General features: G+C 42.2%; 1 protein-coding gene across 1 annotated transcript in view; it reads left to right on the top strand.

The window, feature by feature from the left end:
- The window catches only part of xylb (xylulokinase homolog (H. influenzae)), a 57,974-nt gene that overhangs the window by 30,038 nt on the left and 7,756 nt on the right, over positions 1-20,180 (top strand). The window contains exons 16-18 of the mRNA XM_061238864.1: positions 4,550-4,608; positions 5,872-5,959; positions 14,097-14,191. Coding sequence (XP_061094848.1) covers positions 4,550-4,608; positions 5,872-5,959; positions 14,097-14,191 — 242 coding nt within the window. The remainder of the gene's footprint in view (positions 1-4,549; positions 4,609-5,871; positions 5,960-14,096; positions 14,192-20,180) is intronic.

Here is a 20,180-nt window from a genome sequence, read left to right as displayed (position 1 = left end):
CCATTTTTTTAATAGGTTGACATGGTAGGTCTGGAGGGTATGTCTCCGCCCTACCTGCCTTAGGGTGTAATTAACCGGCCCGACTTTGGCGACCACTTTGTATGGGCCATGCCACTTAGCCAGGAACTTACACTCACTCGTGGGGACGAGTACCATTACCTTCTCTCCGGGTCGGAACTTGCGCACCTGGGCATTTCTGTTGTAGAGCCAGATTTTTGCCATTCTTTGGTCCATGTTCAGCACATGTTCCACCAGGGAGCGCTGTCGGGACGGCTGTTGTTCCCAGGCTTCTTTGGCCAGGTCCAGCAGGCCACGGGGCCGCCTCCCGTAGAGTAGCTCGAAGGGAGCGTTTCCTGTAGACGCCTGTGGAACCTCTCGGATGGACAACAGCAAGTACGGCAGTAAATGATCCCAGTCCTTACCATCGGTGGCCACCATCTTCCTCAACATGGACTTCAGTGTCTTATTGAAGCGCTCCACCAGACCGTCAGTCTGGGGGTGGTAGACCGACGTCCGCAGTTGTTTCACTCGCAGCAGCCGACACATTTCTTTTATCACCCCGGACATGAAGCAGGACCCCTGGTCAGTTAGTACCTCCTCGGCAATCCCAACCCTGCTGAACAGTAAAAACAGTTCTTTTGCAACATTTTTCCCTGTTGCGGCCCGCAATGGTACGGCCTCAGGGTAGCGGGTGGCATAATCTAAAATCACCAGAATATAGCGGTGGCCCCTGCTAGACTTGGGTAGGGGCCCCACGATGTCCAGGGCTATCCTGCGGAAAGGTACATCGATGATGGGGAGCGGGATTAGTGGGTTACGGTACGTTACCTTTGGGCTATGCAGTTGACAAACCGAGCAATGCTGGCAATAGTCCTCCGCAGCTTTTTTATGCCCGGCCAGTAAAACCGGGTTAAAATCCGCTCCATCGTCTTCTCGCGCCCCAGGTGCGCCCCCAACAGGTGGGTGTGGGCGAGGTATAGGACTTTGGAAGTATGGGTCTGGGGGACAAGTAGCTGCTCCACTTCGTCCTCCTTAACCCTACCCACACGATACAGTAAGCCATTTTGTACTTTAAAATAGGGTATGGTCAGCCTACTCACCCCGCCTTGGGGAACGCCCTCGATAGAGGCTGCAGTTTTCCAGGCCTGGGCGAGGAGGGGATCTCGCAGCTGGGCAGAGCCGAACTCTGTTGGCGCACCTGGGGTCTCACGTGGGAACCCCGAAAATTCCCCTGTGCTGCTGTGTTCGGCCACCAGGGGTTGCTGTGGCATCGATCCCTCCGGGGCGGTATCAGTGGTCCCGGTAGGGGGTTGTGATGTTGGTCTTCTCCTGGCAGGGGTTGAGGCCTCCTCGCTGTCACTCTCTGCGGACGGGGCTGCCCAGACCGGGGGGGGCCCCCGGGGTCCTCGGCAGCAGGGTCTTGGGGTGGCGGCCGGTCTCCCGGGGGTGGGTCTCTCCTCCCAGTAAGTGAGGAACAGCGGAAAGTCCCGGCCCAACAGCACCAACAGTAAGTTTTCAACTACACCCACCTTCCCAGTGAATTGCCCCCGCGGGGTGGTGATGGTTACCTGGGTGGTGGGGTAGTGTCTCACGTCGCCATGGATGCAGGTGACCGCGATTGTGTCACCTCACCCCTCTCCTGCTAGGCCAGGCCTCACCAGTGTAATTGCACTTCCGGAGTCCAGCAGAGCCTCTGCGTCGTGGCCCCCAATCCGGACGGGCAGCCCAGCACGTGGTGAGGTACTGGCAGGGTCCGCCCATCTCGGGGGCGGTGGCCATGGATTCTTCCCTCCCCGGGCAGTCCCGGCTCAGATGGCCCTCCCGGCCACAGGCGAAGCAGCGTCTCGTCTCCCTCTTTCGGGCCGCCTCAACCCTGTCATGCTCAGTCCACTTAGGTCTGGTCCGGGGCTCTGGTCGGACCACAGCGGGCGGTCTTCGGGGGCTGTCGGGTTGCGTCGTTCGATCATCTCCTGCGCCACCTGGTGGTTCTCCAGGAGATTGACCAGGGCGCGATGGTCCGGGGTCCTTGTTGGGCCACGTACTTTCTTACGTCCAGTGCCAGGCCCCGGACACAGCGGTCCAACACGACCCTGTCAAGGAGGGGCGGTCCGTCGCCCTCCACCAGCCAGCTCCGGGTCTGCCGCCCCAGGTCCATCACTTGGGCTCGCGCAGGGAGGGTGGCGTCATACGTCCACCGGTGGAACCGCTGGGCCCGGGCCGGCAGGCTGTAGCCGTACTGTGCGAGGATGGTGGCCTTCAGGGTTGGGTAGTCATGGGCTTCAGCTGGGGGCAGGCTCCGGTACACTTTCTGGGCCTCCCCGCTGAGGAATGGGGCGAGGATGGAGCCCCAGGCATCGTGGGGCCATTTCTCCAAATGTGCCGTCCACTCGAACATTTCCAGGTACGCCTCGATCTCATCGTCCGGTGTCTGCTTGAGTAACAGATCCTTTGGCGCTCGGGGGGGCGCCGCCGGTCCACTCTTCTGGCAAAGTTCCGCCACTGCCTTCTGCAGGGCGCCTTGGGAGCGCAATAGCGCGTTGATGGCTTCCTCCATGTTAGGGGGCGGGGCTGAATCTTATACTGGGTCTCTCACTCACTGTAGCTGGGTTCACTATGCCTGCGTTCTCCACCGCTGGTAGAGAGAGAGTAGAATTGGATGTAGGATGTTGATCTCCCCTCCAACTCGGTGCAGCTGTGCCTGGTTAATCAGAGAGGTTAGTGGCGTGCATTCCGCACGCATTCCGGTGGTGCTAACCTTGGTGCTGATTCTTTCCTGCGCGGCTCTCTCGAAGGTGCCGGTTCCTTAAATACGTCCGCGGGAAATATTCCCCGTGAATCACTTTCCCCAGCTCCTGGCGCCGTCGCTCCCCTTCAGTGGTGTACTGATCCTCGGTCGGGCCACCACAATGCACACTACTGGACAGTCACGTCTTTTACAGATGACTGATGAAAATAAGTATAACCTGTGTGTTAGTGATTTTAGATTTCCAAATATCGTCTACAAGTAAAGCTAAAACTGAAGATGTGTTCCATAAATTACAGAGATGTCTCTCTGGAGCTTTGGCCAAACTCCCAATTCTTTTTAAACAAGCATGCTTTACTGTATGTGCAATTCTGCAATGATAGATGAATTACATTACATATCAACCTGACTAAGAAAAAGTTTGTATCATATCAATCATCTCTTCTGTGTTGAGGAGAGGGAGCTAGAGGTTTGGCGGTTCCTTTGCGAACTCAGAAACCATTAAATCGCACACCCAGGTATTCTCCTTTGCTGCGTTTTATTGACCAACGTTCCGGCAAAATGTGCCTTCGAACTCGGAAGCCACCATCCCCCCCCCCCCCCCCCCCCGCAGTTTGTGTGAAGTAATTGCGCCCACATCAGTCCTCGAGGCTCCGACGGGGTCATCTCAGGCGATGTACTGCTGATTCTCACACGGAGAAATAAGATGCCTCTGATCATCTTAAGCGAGATTGTATTCACCGAGGTGAAAATCTCTCGCCAGGACATGTGCAGGGGAGATCATTAGCATGCATTAGCATATTATAGCGGAGGCATGCATCAAAAAATCAGCACAGCTTCTTCTGTCGACTCGCATCGCGGCTCTCCCTGTTGCACATTTGGAATTGGCTGCCAGCCCTCAGGGGTGGGGGATTGGGCAGGCGGATGGCAGTTTTATTACGTACTGTGGAAAACGGAGCGAATAATCCCATGCGCGAATGAGAGGAGAAGTAATGCTCTAATAATATTTCCCACGGGCGCCCGAGAGGCACCCGGTTTTTGTGGGGTGTTCGACTGGAGTTGCTCTTGACCGAATCGCAGTTCATCGTTTTTCACGAAGGGCTTATTATCCTAGTCTTCATTTTGTATTTACTTCAAGGGCACTGTATTATATGTTAAATGAGGATTAAGTCAACACAACAAACTGCAGTTTGACTCAATTCAGCGTGAATAGCTGGACACACAAAGAAAATCCATGCCTTGTCCATTTGTTTAGTGCTAAAAAGATTTTTGCTCCCAGGTTTTAAAATCCAATCAAAATATTAACTTTCACTATTAACAATAATGTTTTTGGTATGGTCTCACTACCATATCAGCATTTGTACATATTTAGAACTTGATTTTTGATTCTGAATGAATGAGTAAGTTAGGGAATTTACATTGTTACACATTGTTTAGGAATGGACTGATTACATATGAAATAGTGCCTGGAGACAGTTTGCTGACATGTGTGAATAAAAAATATATAGCCAGTCATGGGAAGTTTGAAGGTCAGCCACTCCACACATATTTTTTACAGTAATTGGTACATTCTTTATGTTTTCTGTGTGAATTCACATGGTTCTTGAGCAATGCAATGAACTAGGCTCGTTGTGAATATCAAAGCAAAACAAATAGACACACTCAATTGTCCTCAGTCTGTACTGTTCAAATTTTGCAGCAACAGACTTGCTGGCAGTAATTGGGGGCTTTTCACATAACTAGTTTTCAGTTTGTTCAGAGGTTCTGTATCTCGCTTATGTCACATTTCTCAATTTTCTCTTCTAGTTCCAGGAACAAGAGTCCTCGCTACAGGTGGAGCCTCCTCAAACAAAGCTATCCTACAGGTAGGAGCCACCATTCACAGCGAGTGGAGCCCTTGGGAGATGACTTATTTCTCTTGGAACTCTAGAAGCATGTGAAACATCCTGCCTGTGTTTTTGACAGGCATTTCCTTTGCTCTGCCTCTCGGTATCACGTCAGGTTGCCTGTATGTTTTCTGCCCACGAGTCGTACATGAGACTGATTTCATCTGACTTTCCTGTCTTCTAGAGGGGTGCAGCTGCGCTTTGGTTTGATTTGCGGTGCGAATAGGCTGACCTCAAAAAACCTCCCTTTCCATACCTTAGTTCCTGATGCCCTGAGGAGAAAGCTCTGTGCGCACTCCATTTTCCCTGGGCTTGCTTGCAATCAAATGTCATGTCCTTTTCTTTCTGCCTTTTCAATGCTTTGTGGATGGTGTGTGGATGTTGCTTCTTACTAAATTTTCCATTAAGTCAGGCAGTCAGATAATGAGGTTCGTTAGTAAGCCCACTACAGCCCACTACAATGCATATAAGTATTTTGATTATTTAAACATTATATATCAGTGATCATCAGTGTACAGTGCCAAATAATGCAATGATAATTGCATTAATTTATGTAAAATATTTCTAAATATTTATGTAAATTATATATGTGCCAAAATGGATGCAGTACACACAATAACATTCAATCAAACATTGCACATTGGTGAATTGTTTTTTTAAATGCTCATCAATCATGTCTTACTGAAAATGAATACACACTTTGGAATGTATAGTACGTTTGTGTATTTTCATAATGACTGGATCATTGCATTCATTCATTGATCATTGTATTTATTTGTGCATATCACATTTGATTTAGGCATGTTTAAGCTTCCATAATCATAGATATGTTTGTATTAATAATAGATTCAGTCCTATAACAGAATCGATAACAGTTGCAGTGTGGTGCTTGAAGGCCATGGTATTTTAAATCAAGGGATCTGGTATCCCAGGTGTACGTTTACTTGTGGTTGATTGAAGGATAGCCGTGCACCCTGTCAAACTATGGCCCTTAGATACTGAAATCCCCCCTCTCTGCTCAGTCTATCTGAATATTATGCTGCTCAAGTGACAGTAAGCAGTACATTTCCAGTTTTGGAGGTCCAACAAGTCAAGTGGTTTGTGATATTATTCAGTGAAAATGGTAGGCTAGTGGAGATTGCCTGTCAAAGGGGATGACTATATATACCCATATTCAGAGGATTGAGTCGTGGCAGCTCTCAGAAAAGATGGATTCTGACTTTTTCTTCCATCTCCATGCAGGTCCTGTCCGATGTGTTCAGCGCTCCTGTGTACACAATCGACACAGCCAACTCTGCCTGTTTAGGCTGTGCCTATAGAGCCAAGCACGGTAAGACGCAGGGGAACCTGTTCAGAGGGCCTGTAAAAATACTCACAATACATACACTCCTGTGCTTTAATCTGTACACATCCATCCAGCCATTATCTAGCCCACTTATTCCTCCTGGGCGGGGTCGTGGAAAGAGGGGGTTGGAGCCATTCCATCATGCATTGGGTGAGATGCAGGAATACACCCTGGACAGGTCACCAATCCATTGCAGTAAAATTTCAGCCCACTGATAACTTTGTTAGGACATCACATTTCAATCTAGTCTCTACCAGAAATACTACTGTACATTCTCATGATATGTGTTATTATCATATTAATTTTGTTTCTCTGTGTCTAAAGAGAAACATTTTTCAACAGCAACATCATTATTTCTCAACCAATATCATATCATAATTAATGAACTAGGAAATATAATTAATAGGAAGCCAGGAACATTGATTGACTGATTGATGAGTGATGAATGCAGTGTCGGAGGACTTGTCCACATTGGTTAAAGCCCAGTTTAATTTTTAGTTTAGCACTTTGTTGGCAGTGGATTAAATGCACATTTTAAAAGAACAGACAGGGCACAAATCAAAGTCGAAGAGCTTGTTCCAAATCTTCAGGCTTAGGGTGTATGAACGTTTGTCTAATTAAAAAATAAAATTCCCAACAGCGGTCTGATGAAAGCTGATTAATGATAATTAAAGCTCTGGGAAATGTAGTTGGTAAAGCCCAAGAGAGGCCTATGCATCTAGGCTGGTAAATAATAATCCCTGTGCTTGATTTGTAGAGTCATGAAATTGGCAGCAGCAAGGTGTAAATACTCCGGAATGGCTCTCACATAGGACAGGTTTTCTGCTAAAATCAGCAAACACATTTCCCTTGTTTTGAAGCCACTAATACATTTTACCACCAGTCACCTTGACGGTAAAGTGGAATTAAACTGATAATTGCTCCATCATTTAAAAATGCATCAACCATGGTATTGGTGCCTGGACTCATTGATTGCCTTCGATATCTTGCATTGTCAAAGTCTTGAATTTGCTCTGTGGAGTTTCTGTCTGTGTGGCTCAAGGTCTCAAAATATTTTTACATTTTGGTGAAATAACAAAATGCATTTTTCCCCCTAAATCATTCTTTAATTCAGGGCCAGCTGTATATAGCGTTTGAACTCAAGGAAATGGTATTATGTCCTGACACTTAATTAGTAAAGTTGAGATCAAGTGCTTTGAGATAAAAAATTAGGGCTTTAGTTAATTTTATATTATTCATAGTTGTTTTTTCTATTTAGAATGTTTGTCCATTAACTCCATTAATGTATAGCCCACCGGGCATGCATTTTCAGGTTGTGAAACTGTTGCTTTTCCATTTTGCGCATTAACCCAAATCCTTGTGAAATAACCATGACATATTCTAATACAGCAATAATACTCTGGCTTCATTTATACGTTAAGACATGCAAGTCATCTGAACTATGACCCTTTAGTCACATTGTTTTCATTAAGTATATTCATATTTTTGCAGTTTCTTTAATACCTATCATTAGCCAGCTGTGAATGGGTCTACAGGACTTGGGTAGCATGGGTTAAGGTGGACCAAGATTACTTATATTTCTGGTGATACAGGTTACTGTGTGTTGCCAGTGAAAGTCTAATCGGAGCTGTCACCCCTAAAACATGCCATAGCACAGCATGTGTGGCTCCAAGGGTCAAACTTAGGCACTGGCTCGTGTGTAAGTGTATCAGAGCATGTTTTTCAGCTGCATTACTCCCTGGGGTATGGATATAATTGTGATATGAGAGCATGGTACAGTTGGAAATTCAAAATGGAAGACAATTTAGAAAAATACTGTTGCAGTAGCATCCAACTATTGCTCCTGAATTCTGCCTTCACTTCTATCCTGAAAGATATGAATAAAGTTGAATTCAAAGTTTCTATTTATTTCCATGTGAAGTAGGTTGGCGTTATATCTGTTGAATCAATGCATTTTGAACACAGGAGGTAGAATCAATGTCCAATTTGACATTGTGTAGCCCCTACTGCCATATGACTCATTTTTCATTGTTCCTCATGTTGAAACAAAATGACATGAGACCATCAATGCTGCCTAATTATACAAGTATAATAGGCATTGGATGAAGTACCATACTGGATTCAAGCAATTATTTTACTGATCATGTAAAAGAAAAATGAAAACAAATGTATAGCATTTTGTACTACATTTCATCATTGACCCTTATACAAATGGTAGTTTTGTTGATAAGTATTGGAATCCCAGGTCCAGTAATTTCAGAACTACTGTTGTCCTGCTTCTGTCATCAAAACTCGGACAGCTTAGACAGATGTTTTCTAAACATGGGCTCAAGTCGTTATTGAATTACCCGAATTACTATGAAACAATGCATTGATTGCAAAGTGACAAAGGGGAGTTAATGAAATCAGATATGTAATTTAAAGCTTGCATGATGGAATGGTAATTGCATTAGCTGGACAATTTGCGGATATTAGGGGTCAGATAATGAGATTTTGCAGATTTCTTTGAATGGATGGACTGGCCTCTTGAAGGACCTTTGCCCTTGCAAAGTCAATGTTCCTCACATTTAAAGAATTAAATGATAAAATGTCCCATCAGCATGTCTGCCAGTGGCTCTGTTTGCAGTGATATCAATGTAAATGTCACTATAAGGTCCTTAGATCTCATTGTAATTCTTTAATTTAGTAATTAAACATAAGCTAATGTCATAATTAAAACGCTGTCTGTGTGACATTTAAGAGTTCTAACATTCGCCTGAGTCATTAGAATGTATATTTGATCCTGCCTTGGGTGTGTCGAAGTGTCCCTGAGCAAGACATCTAACCCCCAATTGCTCCTGATAAGCTGGTTGGTGCCTTGCATGGCAGCCAATCACCGTTGGTGTGTGAATATGTGTGTACAGCGCAATTGTACAGCGATATATAAATGCCCACCATTTACCATTTACTTTATTGTACACCCCATTGATTTAGATGTAACTACAGAGATTTAAAGTTCATGAAAATATTGAAAAGATGATTTTTTTTTCCATAGGTTTTTCAAGCTAAATGAAGTGCATTAAAGAAAATAATGCTTTGTCATTTTAGTGTATTTTAAGAGCGTAACATGATGGATGTTGGATGTTGGATTATACACAATACAACTGGGTTATTTTGATAGAAATGTGGGTTGCAAGGAAGCGTGGAGAAAGACTGTTCTCTTGAGAGGGAAAAGAAAACACTGATAAGGGTGAGGAAACCAGCAGGGGTTGGTGCAAAGGTTGCTTATAGCAGGATATGAAGCTGGGTTTAATAGTGCTCTCACCACTTTCAAATCACAAATCTTATGTATCTCACCGTGTCGTTTTGTATTGTATTGCAAGTGGGAAAATGTAGGTGTTGTGTTTTTCCTGCTCAATAAATACTTACTGCATTCAAAATCGTATAGTTTTATTCATGAGCGGTGGTTCTGTGTTCACCCTCAAGGACCCGTTTCCATAAATTGATTTATTTTATGAAAAAAAGAAATGATATGACCCATAATTTACATCAGCATATTTCCTCAGTTGTAGGCTAAGCCAATCAGCGCTCATAATTGAAGGTCAAACATAAATGTCAGCATTGACTTAAATAATGACTGTGTTGGCCAATAATTACAACTTTCAAATCCAGTTAACACAATTGTGGGTTAAGGGGCCTGCAATCCTCTTGTTTTTCTACCTGTGACTTGACTTCCAAGATCACTGCCAAGGCTGTAATTTTAATATATGCACGTAATTATATGCTTCTAAGAATTATCAGTTGAATATTTCAAGCTTTTTAAGAGGCCTAGTAATATGCCACTTAATAATGTGCTGCTCTCTAGCTATCCATTTGAAAGTTAAGAGGTAAGCAAGGTAAAAATTTGGATCAGTAATTAATGGGCTACAGCGAGGGAGAGAAACTCACAGACTGAATTATTAACGTCAACCCTTAGATGTATGGCATGTGTCACAGGAGTCATTACGTTTCCTTTCCTTCAGACTAATTACAGTGCATTAGATCTTGTCATACAAATCTCCCATTCGATGTAGGGCTGGGCGGAAGTTTGTGGGAGTGCAGTTATTAACCCTCCTATTATGTTTGGGGGGTTGGGGGGGTTTGACCCCATTTAGTGTTTGACATCTCTTAAAATTCTGTTAACCTTGTTTCATATTGATACTGGGACGACATTGGCTCAGAAGTCGTCTGGCAGTTGGAGGGTTGCTGGTTTGATCCTGCCCTGGGTGTGTCGAAGTGTCCCTGAGCAAATGGTGCCTTGAATGGCAGCCAATTGCTGTTAGTGTCTGAGTGTGTGTATGAATGGCTGAATAAGAAGCATCAATTGTACAGCACTTTGGATATAGGTGCTATATAAATGCCAACCATTTACCATTTACTGTATGATTTTTCTGATTTTCTAATTCAGTGGAATTAAATGGTATATAGAACATTCTGCAATAAACATAATGCTATAAACATAATGTAGGTTCTGACCCTCTGTAACTGTATAAAATGTAAGAAACTATACAACCATGCGGATGATTCTGGTGGGACTTTCCCATACAGCTGCCAAACCTTCACTTACTGTACCTCACGCTTAAAATGAGATGTTTCTCACAGATTTTTCATATTTATGGATAAAAGGCTAGTAATTTTAGAAACATTAAGAAGGCAACAACCAAAGTGTCAAAATACTTCTATTACAATAATTGTGTGTTTATTTAACCTGTTGGGCTCAATTAGACACATAAAAGTGGTCATAAAATCTTAATGGGAGGGTTAATGAATTTAAAACATTTTTTTAATTAAGCGCCGCTTTGTCCTCACCTCGTCGGCAAAGGAGCCAGTGTGTCCAGGTCATACACAGTCCATTTTCATTACATCGAGTGCTCAGTCTTAATTGCTTGTCGGTATGTATTATATTCCAGGAATGGCATCAGAAGAAAAGATAAAGGGTAACATCTCTGGGGGGGGGGGGGGGGGGGAGTTCAGACCTGGCTGAGACAAATACACCTTGACTGAAAGGGGTTTTTTAGTGATTTTATTTACGCAGGAATGAGGATATCTGTCCTGTCTCGTTGATGGAAAGAGATGTCATTGCTTGATGCTAGCAAGTGGGTCTCTTCTGTCAGCCTCTATCTGAGGTCCATCTGTGGTAACTTGGGCCTGTCAGCGCCAAGCTAGACGCTAACTTATGAAGACGTCGTCCCGGACTCAGACTTAACCCAATATGGATGCCAAGGCCGATAGGGACTTCGCTTTGATGTGGAAGATTGCTGCTGCTTCAGCTGATCAAACTATGCGATTGGTCCATTTGGAATGGTGTTGCCATTTACTCTCTCAAAGTGTGTTTCACACAGTGTGTTTTACAGTGCCTTCTTGGGAGCTGGAATATTGGCATTTGTTCAAATCAGCTGACATCAACATTGGACAGTGTCAAGTCTGTTGTTCTCAGAATAAGAAACAACTTTTGTTCTACTTTTGTAAAGTGCCCGACAAAGGGAGGGTTTTAATAGAAAGTTAAATATACTATCTATATATATTTAAATAAATTATCTATAACAGTTTAAATAAAACATTACTTATTATATAGAACATTCGGCTTTTTTCTGGCCCAATGCTGGTAGACATTTGTTTACAATTTAGGCCAACCGTAACCAAAAAACAGTAAAGTAACCTGGCTTCAAATGTCAAGACATTCAGGTTGAGTCAACAGTCATTGCAGAGACAACATGCTCTATTCAAATGAAAGGTCAGTGGAGTCATAATATGTTATACAAGCATTGTTGATCTCTCTGCAATATACACAGAATGTGTGTCCTTGTAAAGCCTTTGTTAACACTTGTACATCTATTGCCATGAAGAAACACTAAACCCAAGACTTCTGAGTGTACTTGTATGCAAAGTATATTTTTGTCTGTTCTCGATATCAGTTACACCATCTGCAAATAGTCTGGCAATCACATTCAGATGTTTAAATTAGTCATGAGATGAGAGCTTAAATTTGCACTCTGTTCAGTTATAGCCCTGCTTTTATTTCGCGTTCTATGGAGCCTTTCATCTGTGTATTACTGACCATGAAGTGCGTTCAGTAGTAGTACCACTGGGACAGTATTTTGTATTAGCACACACACACACACACACATGCACAGACATAAATATATATAACTTTTATATTGTCTAAATTTGATGACTTTTTAAATTAAACAGGCTGTCATTCACGTACTTGTAATAAAATGTTTTATATGTAGACCGTAAACTTGCTTTTATGGTATGTAGAGGCATGATGTACCCTGAAACACGGATATTTAATGGTTAAGGTATGAACATAGAGGATGAAGAGAGTTCATGCATGACTGCTTTTCCTATTTCAAGTCCAAGTATGAATCTGTCTGCATGGATGTTCCTTGAGGTCGAAGGCACTAAAATGCAATGGAAATACATATAGATACTGTGCTAGTTACAGCATTGCTTACTGTCCTTGAAAGTGTCGCTATTATCGTCTTTTTAAGTATTTCACAATAGGAAGTGTGTTACCCATCCTGACCATTCACTGGTGTGGGCAGTCAGGGGTGTCTGTTCCTAGTGAGGTGCAGTCGAGCCATGTACAGTAATCTCCAACGTAACCCCCCACCCACACACACACACACACACACACACACACACACACACACACACACACACCCAACAGCAGATCATTTTTCGCAGCACTTTCACACTAATCAGATAAGGTGGAATGAAAATCAACCAATCTGTCAGATGGAGCAAAAGAGATGACTTCGGTTTTTAGATTGATCAAAAGCCCAGATGACCCGAATGCTATCGATCGCCACTGCCTGAGCCTCCATGCTTACCAGCAGCGTATTTATTTGCCCGTACCCAGATTGATCCTGGGTTGTTTGAAAGCCCTCGGCTTCAACAGGAAGCAAAGCAAAATGACAGCTAGTGGCATGTCTAACTGCTGCAGATGTGATGGCTAGATTAGTAGGGCTAAATTATGTTCATGATTTGCAACTAGAAGCTAGCCACCAGCTCACAGACAGGATTCTCCAGGTCCAGAAGTCTTGGTCTGATTAGAATAGCTTCCAATATAAGTTCTTTCAGTTAGGAGTAAAAGCCAAAACCACTCACAGCTATACATTGAAGCATTCTCACTGTGGGCTACATACTTACCCAGCTGATGTATTTGACATGGCACAGGTGTAAGTGGATGGTAGACAGTGAATGAGTATGTGATTGAAGTAATGTCTGAGTAGTATTTAGTATTTTAGCTAATGACATTTTCCAAAGGTTTGTAGTTTGTTAGACTTTCATAAAACAACAGAGCATTTCTTTGCCTGGGTAACGAAACAGTAGCATTTGCAATATGCACACTGAGACTGTTACGCTTTGGCAAAAAGACTGCCTACGTCTGAATATAAGACTTCCTTTAGGAGACTTCCAAGGAATCTCTTGTCTCTCTAGCCTCTCAAGTATTCTCAAGTGAATATTTCTGAGGAAGACAGTGAAAACACATTTGGCTCCACAATAGAGGGCATTTTCATCTTCGTGACCCTATTTTATATCAGTGATCATCTAAATACATTCTCACAAGATTGTATTATTATTCAGTATGCTTATGAATAAGGAGCAAGCCTGCTTTTGAATGATAAATAGCATGTGAAATTGTGGAATTTGTTTGACTTGTTGATGGGGGTTGGGTACTTCAATCAATGGACCTCAATGAATATAGTATATCAGTTGTTATTATTGCGATTATTGTACATATTGTTTGTTACAATCTTCTCAACCTGTTGCTATCTGAGGAGAGCACCCTGAGGGGAGGGTGACAGGCGGGGGCAAGTGCAAACACTTTGTTTTAGTAATATGTGGAGTACTTCTGACTCTTGGAAAACAAGCCCTGAAGGCTTTCTTTTCAGACGGCACCAGGAGTATGCCTATAGTCAAAAGGGTTCAAAAATTTTCTGAAGAAAAGGGGTGATACTTAAGGGGTTAAGCAAATTTACTTAACCTGAGTTTAGTGGCCAGGATCACTATGAGTCCATGTTTTTGTACCTGTTTTCACTTGACTGAATTTCCTTCATGACTCAATGTTTTTATTTATGCACTTTGCATTTGACAGGGATTGTGGCTGAACAAGGAGTGGGTTTTGCTGAAGCAATCAGAAAGGCCCCAGAACCGAAGCTTGCCGTGACACCAACCCCGGGAGCAGAAAAGGTTAAAATGTCTTTTTTTTTTTTTTTACCCTTTTGTTTGATTTGTTCTCTCACAAATTTAATCGTGAATTACACTTCTTAAGTTACCCCTATGCCAATCAGACTCTGGCAGGGACCACAGAAGCGCATGCACTACTTTGATGTACTCACTGGTGAGCCAGTCACTATTGAACACCCTAGAAGCTACATAGTGTTGCTATAAGAGGGTGTTGATGTTGAATGTCAGTAAATATCAGAGCAGAAGTAGATTATCTCTGATGACTGCTAGCCTGTAGGTGCAAATTTTGTGGGACTAATGCAGTAGTAACCTGAGGAACCATGCCAGCTTAAACCCCCACTACCTATGACAGGATCTTTGTCCCACTATTGCACCCTGCTCAAAAAGAAAACTGAAGCTAGGTTTTCACCACTTCAGACCAGCTCCCCGCTCAACGTGGCTTCGCAGGTTGACCAGTTTAGACCAGCTCTGAGCTTGACATGGTTAAGTTGATTGACCAGTTCAGATCAGCTCACAACTGGACATAGCTTGACCAACTCAAGCTTATGTCAAGCTTATGACCAGCTTGACCAGCTCAATTTTCAAGCTGGTCAAGCTGACATTCCTGGATTTTACAGCAGGGTAGTGAATGGCGGATACTTATCATTTGAAATACCCTTATTATCACACATCTGGTAAAAGTGATTCTGAAACATTGTTGAAGGAAACGGTAGTGTGCCCCCTCTGGAAATGGTTGGTATCCCCCCTGTCTCTAGTGTTATACCATCATGACGTGCAATGATAGCTTTTTGCAGTGGGGCAGAACATTACTGTCTCGGGCATTAGTCAATGTCAGCAGAATAGATACATTGGGTGAGAGACTGTCACTCTCCGTGTTTGTATGCTGCTGCAGTAAGACTTGTGTTTTTAGCATGCTGCTACTAATGCTTGTTTGCAATTCTGCCAACTCACGATGGGTCAAACGAACACAAGGGAATGTATTCTGTTTTGATTACCATAAGGCCTCTCCGAAGGGGAGGCTATTTGTGAGTCAGCGAGAGAGGTATTAACACTGAACACATTGGTAATTCTCGACAGGAACGTGTACCCTGACCTTATGAATATGCTTGGTATAGATCACTATGACCTGCACCTTCAAGGTTCCTTTCTTCCCAAAACACAAATTGGAAGGTCTTTCATCTTAACTCAGGCTAGGTGCCGCTAGCATGGTTCTGATCTCTTTGTGGGGTAAGTGGTGGTCCCCACCAGTCCTCCCTTTTCCCGTGGTGGGATATTTTTTCGACTGTGAATTGAGCTCAGCCAGCAGGCCAACGTATAAAAGCTTTTTTAGCACTTGAACTATTGAATCCCCATATCCAGGCTTATCAGCTGCAGAGTGGCCTACTTCATGAGTCACTGCTTCTTCATTAAATGCTTCATTCCCTTTGGTGTAGAATTGTTCAAGTAAAAGATGTGCTAGCCTCTCGAACTGTTAAAAAATATATATAGGGTCAAACAGGGACGGCAAATGCAAGTTAAATTGAAGCAGAATCAGTGCTGGATTTTAGAGGGAAATTAATGTGAGAAGGTTGGATAATTAAAAGAAATGTGGTTGGTTTAATATGCCACGTGTGTGTTTTTAAAATGAAAGTGACATTTCCTCGGATGACGAGCGGGCACAAGCTGTGACGTTCATTTCTATTCACGTGGGGTTTGGGCTGGTTGGTAATCATGAGACAGGTTGTTTGATGAAACATGGTGGGTAATTGGATTTCACTGCGGAGGTCAGTGTTCTAAACAGCTTTTGCCAAGGCAAGAATTTCCTTTCATGTGCTAATCTCTGCTTGAGCAGTGTTGCGTGGTGATGCAAATAGTTTGACCTCTCGTAGCAGAAATGGCTTTAACTAACACAATACAACAAGTGTAGTTCAGAGACTGCATGTGATCTACAATTGTGATAGGACCACTGTCCATTTCCTTCACTGATTATGTTCTCATTAGAATATGTCATAAAGTACAGCTAATTGCAAAAGGGTCGGTGACACAATTTGTGTTGTTTTGGCTCTGTGCTCCAGCACATTGGATTTGAAATAAAACAATTAATATGAGGTTAAGGTACATAATGTTGAGTATGGGACATCCATATTGGGTGATCCATTTAGGAATTACAGCCCTTTTTACACATGGTTCACCTGTGTGCAAAAGTAATTGGAGAATTAGCTACTTAGCTGTTTTAAATATTAGACTTTACATTATTAGTTCATACACGTAAGTTGATACCAAAATAACTTTTTGAAAAACGAATTTGCCGGAAATTGCCGATCCAACCTGCACAATATGCATTGAACTTAATGGTAATGACAATGAAAAATTTGATTGGATAGGAATGAATCAAGGTACACCACACCCAGTGATAATATAGTGAGCATAATCCAGCCCATTTTCCACCTGCATCACGCACTTTGATCTACGCACCCCACACATGACTTTGGCCCTGGTTGCATCATAATCAACTGTGTCAGACATTGGTAGGAAGGAATACACTGGTGTGTTCAGCAATAGCAAACAATCTGGTAGACCATGGAAGACCACTGTAGTGGATGACCGAATAATACATTCACATGTGAAGAAAACCCCTTTTGAACTGTCCAACAGATCAAGAACACTCTAACATGTAGGCATAGATGTGTCAAAGACTAGCAGAAAAAAAAAATCTATACCAGCCTGACCTCAAAGGATTCACTGAAAGATGCAGGATGAATTCTGCTCAGACCTAACCAAATGCCTCAATTCTCATTGGACTGTGCTTCAACTTGCTGCAGGACAATGACCCCAAACTTACTGCTAAACAAGTAACAACCAAGTAAATCACCTGCCCTGAGTGCAAGTGAACAGGTTTTTAACATGCTGAAGACAGTAGACCAAAAGCCCCAGAAGCAAACAGGAACTGAAGATGGGTGCAGTACAGACCTAGTAGAACATCACCTGAGAAGATACCTGGTGTGGTGATATGGGGCAGTCATCAAATCCAAAGTCTTTGCGACCAAGTATTAAATAGATGACTTTATGTTCATTTCTCCAATTACTTTTGCTCCCCTAAAATGGGGGGACAATGTATAAAAAGTTCTGTGATTCCTACATGGATGCACGAATATAAATATCCTCATTTGCAGAACAAATCCTCAAACCTTGTCAAATAACAGTCAGTGCGACATTCACAGTTAGCTAAAGGATCAGTGAAACCGCTAAGGTAAGAAATAATGATAGTAACTGATGTTAATTATTACCTGTTCTATGGGCAATTAAAACAAAAGTGGAAAGATTTACAGATAGAAAGATATCATACTAATACAACTATACTGCTTTTAGAATCTGGTTTGTAACTGGAAGACGACCAAGTCTTTATTTCTTCCAAGGCGTTGCTTGAATGCATTGAAAATCATAGGGAGAAGCCTCTACATGTGCTTTAGTAATTAAGCTAATCAAAATTAATGTGAAGACTGAACACACAGGAAATTGTTTGTGCAGCAAAATAACAGAAATAATTAGGCTTTCACACTGAATAATTTATGTGAGGATAAAATGAGAATGTATGGTTCAATTTGGGACAACAAAAAGCTGTATTTTTGAGTGCCTCTAATTATTTCAGATCTATTAAGCCCATTGATTTCAAGGCATTAATTGTCAGTCTGGAATAAATACATTAGTGAGCCTCATAAGCGTTCACGTAATTGTAATGTATTAGAGACCTCACAAGTGCAAACATTTCCTATTTCCATGCACAGATTAATATGAAATAGCAAGGTTAATTGTTTCAATGCAAGGTTTATACAGCTGATTCGACTGTTCCACTTAAAATAGAATTTCCAGTTATACCATAAAGAGTAAGAACGACCTTACCATTCTTTTCTATTTGGAAATAACTATTGGGTCCTATTTTAAAGAAGCATATATTTTGACAGGTACCAGTGCTGATATAAAAAAATGTCTCCTGAAATTCGGAAGTTACCTGATGATGTACTGTAACATAATGTGGGGCGACATGGCTCAGGCAGTAAGAACAGTCGTCTGGCAGTCGGAGGGTTGCCGGGTCGATCCCCCGCCCGGGCTGTGTCGAAGTGTCCCTGAGCAAGACACCTAACCCCCAAATGCTCCTGACGAGCTGGTCGGCGCCTTGCATGGCAGCCAATCGCCGTCGGTGTGTGAGTGTGTGTATGAATGGGTGAATGAGAAGCATCAATTGTACAGCGCTTTGGATAAAGGCGCTATATAAATGCCAACCATTTATCATTTACCAATGCCTTGCTTAATATCAACAATTAGAATATAAAATATTTCAATTTTTTATTCTTCAAATTTTTCTTCCTTTACTATTCATTAGTATGAACAGTTTCAATATTTCATATGCCAAGAATATGGTTCTGGTGAGAATATTATTCTTTTGAGTCTATAAGTCTAGTCTTTCTGTATAAATCATATCAATCACCGACATAGTCTGAATGTGCCAAAAAAATAAAAATTAATTTTAAACTTTAAAAAAATTCTATAACTGGCCTCCAACTGTCTATCCCCACTCAATCACAGATGCTTTTCCACTGACAATCTGCCAGCATTTCACACTTTGATCAGACATAATATTTGAAAGACTATGTTCTTTTGAGGTGAATTTTTAAAAAGCCGATATTCTTTCAGGGACAAGTTGCATGAAAGAATATTGGAAATTATGTTTTATACACTGTAGCTTCGGAACAGTCCAACTCAATAGCTGTTTGGTGTAATGCAGATTCACTTCACAACTGTAGGAATTGTGTGAATTTACATACAGCTCAGCTTAGTCATTTTCAGATTTTTCTTTTTAGTTCAGTGTATATTTTTGAATTGTTTTATTACTGAACAAAATGTTACTATTCCTAATGTACAGGTACATTGCCTCAGTGCAGTCCATAGGTATTTGGGTTGCATTACAATTTCTGTTCTTTTGGCTCTGTACTCCAGCACATTGGGTATGAAATGACACAATGAACATGACCATCTAGTTCCTCGAAGCGCTAGTTAACCACGGTTATGATGGTTGTCTGTTCCTTAAACATAGACCGGAGCAGAACACTGATATTCTTTTCTCTGGTCAGGGTGAGAAAGCTTGAATCTTTCTTAAACCTCTTATTAAATATGCATGAAGTATGCAGTGACAGCTCAATGGCAGATAAAATCCTGTTTGTTGTAGTTTTTCATTTCATTACCCGACTACTTTGGTCTCATCAGATTCCTCAGATTTGTCTCTGAGGAATATATGAAAGGTAAATAGAGATAAAAGCATATGGTATTTCTTTCTCTTCAGAATGGCAGCAACGGCCTAATCCAGCGATCTGACTGCCATCTCGTTTCACAGATCCTACCGAAAGGGCTTTAGCATTCCTTTGTTCTCATTTGCAGGCATTCCTTCAAAGGCAAATTAAGATTTACTCATGTGACTTTTAGTCATTCTCTCATTGCACCAGTGCACTGCTCTGACATATTCAGCAGGTCTTGTCAACAGCTTGGGAGAAAAAATACATCATAATAATGGCTGAGTCCTAGAAGTCGTGTGATGAAGGCTTTGTGCCTCGTAGTCTTGCTTAAAAAATAAAAGCAGTTACGTGCACAAGCAGAAGTCAGACCAGTGCCTTTGTTCCCCCGGTAGAAGATATGCTGTCAAGTTTTAGTCAGTTGTCAAAGGTTTAAAAATATTTTTTCCAGTTTTAACATTTGTATTCCCAAAACTTTGTAAATAACTTATTTTTCTGATTCTGAAACGAATTCCACATTTCCAAATGCCACTTTGTGATGTGAATATGTTCAGCAGATTTGACTCGTGAATATATAAACAGAATTACAGCACAAGTTAGCAAAAGTGGTAGCTTCAGTGCTGCAGATTGTGTTTCACATTCTAGCTAGATGCATGTTTCATGTAGGAGGCATCTACTCTGTAGTTGCTATAATGGTGAACACAACTAAGTTGTTAATTTTAAATAAT

The sequence above is a fragment of the Conger conger genome, chromosome 4 (genome assembly GCF_963514075.1).
Source record: "Conger conger chromosome 4, fConCon1.1, whole genome shotgun sequence".
NCBI lineage: Eukaryota > Metazoa > Chordata > Actinopteri > Anguilliformes > Congridae > Conger > Conger conger.
This window is presented reverse-complemented; position numbering and strand designations above follow the sequence as displayed.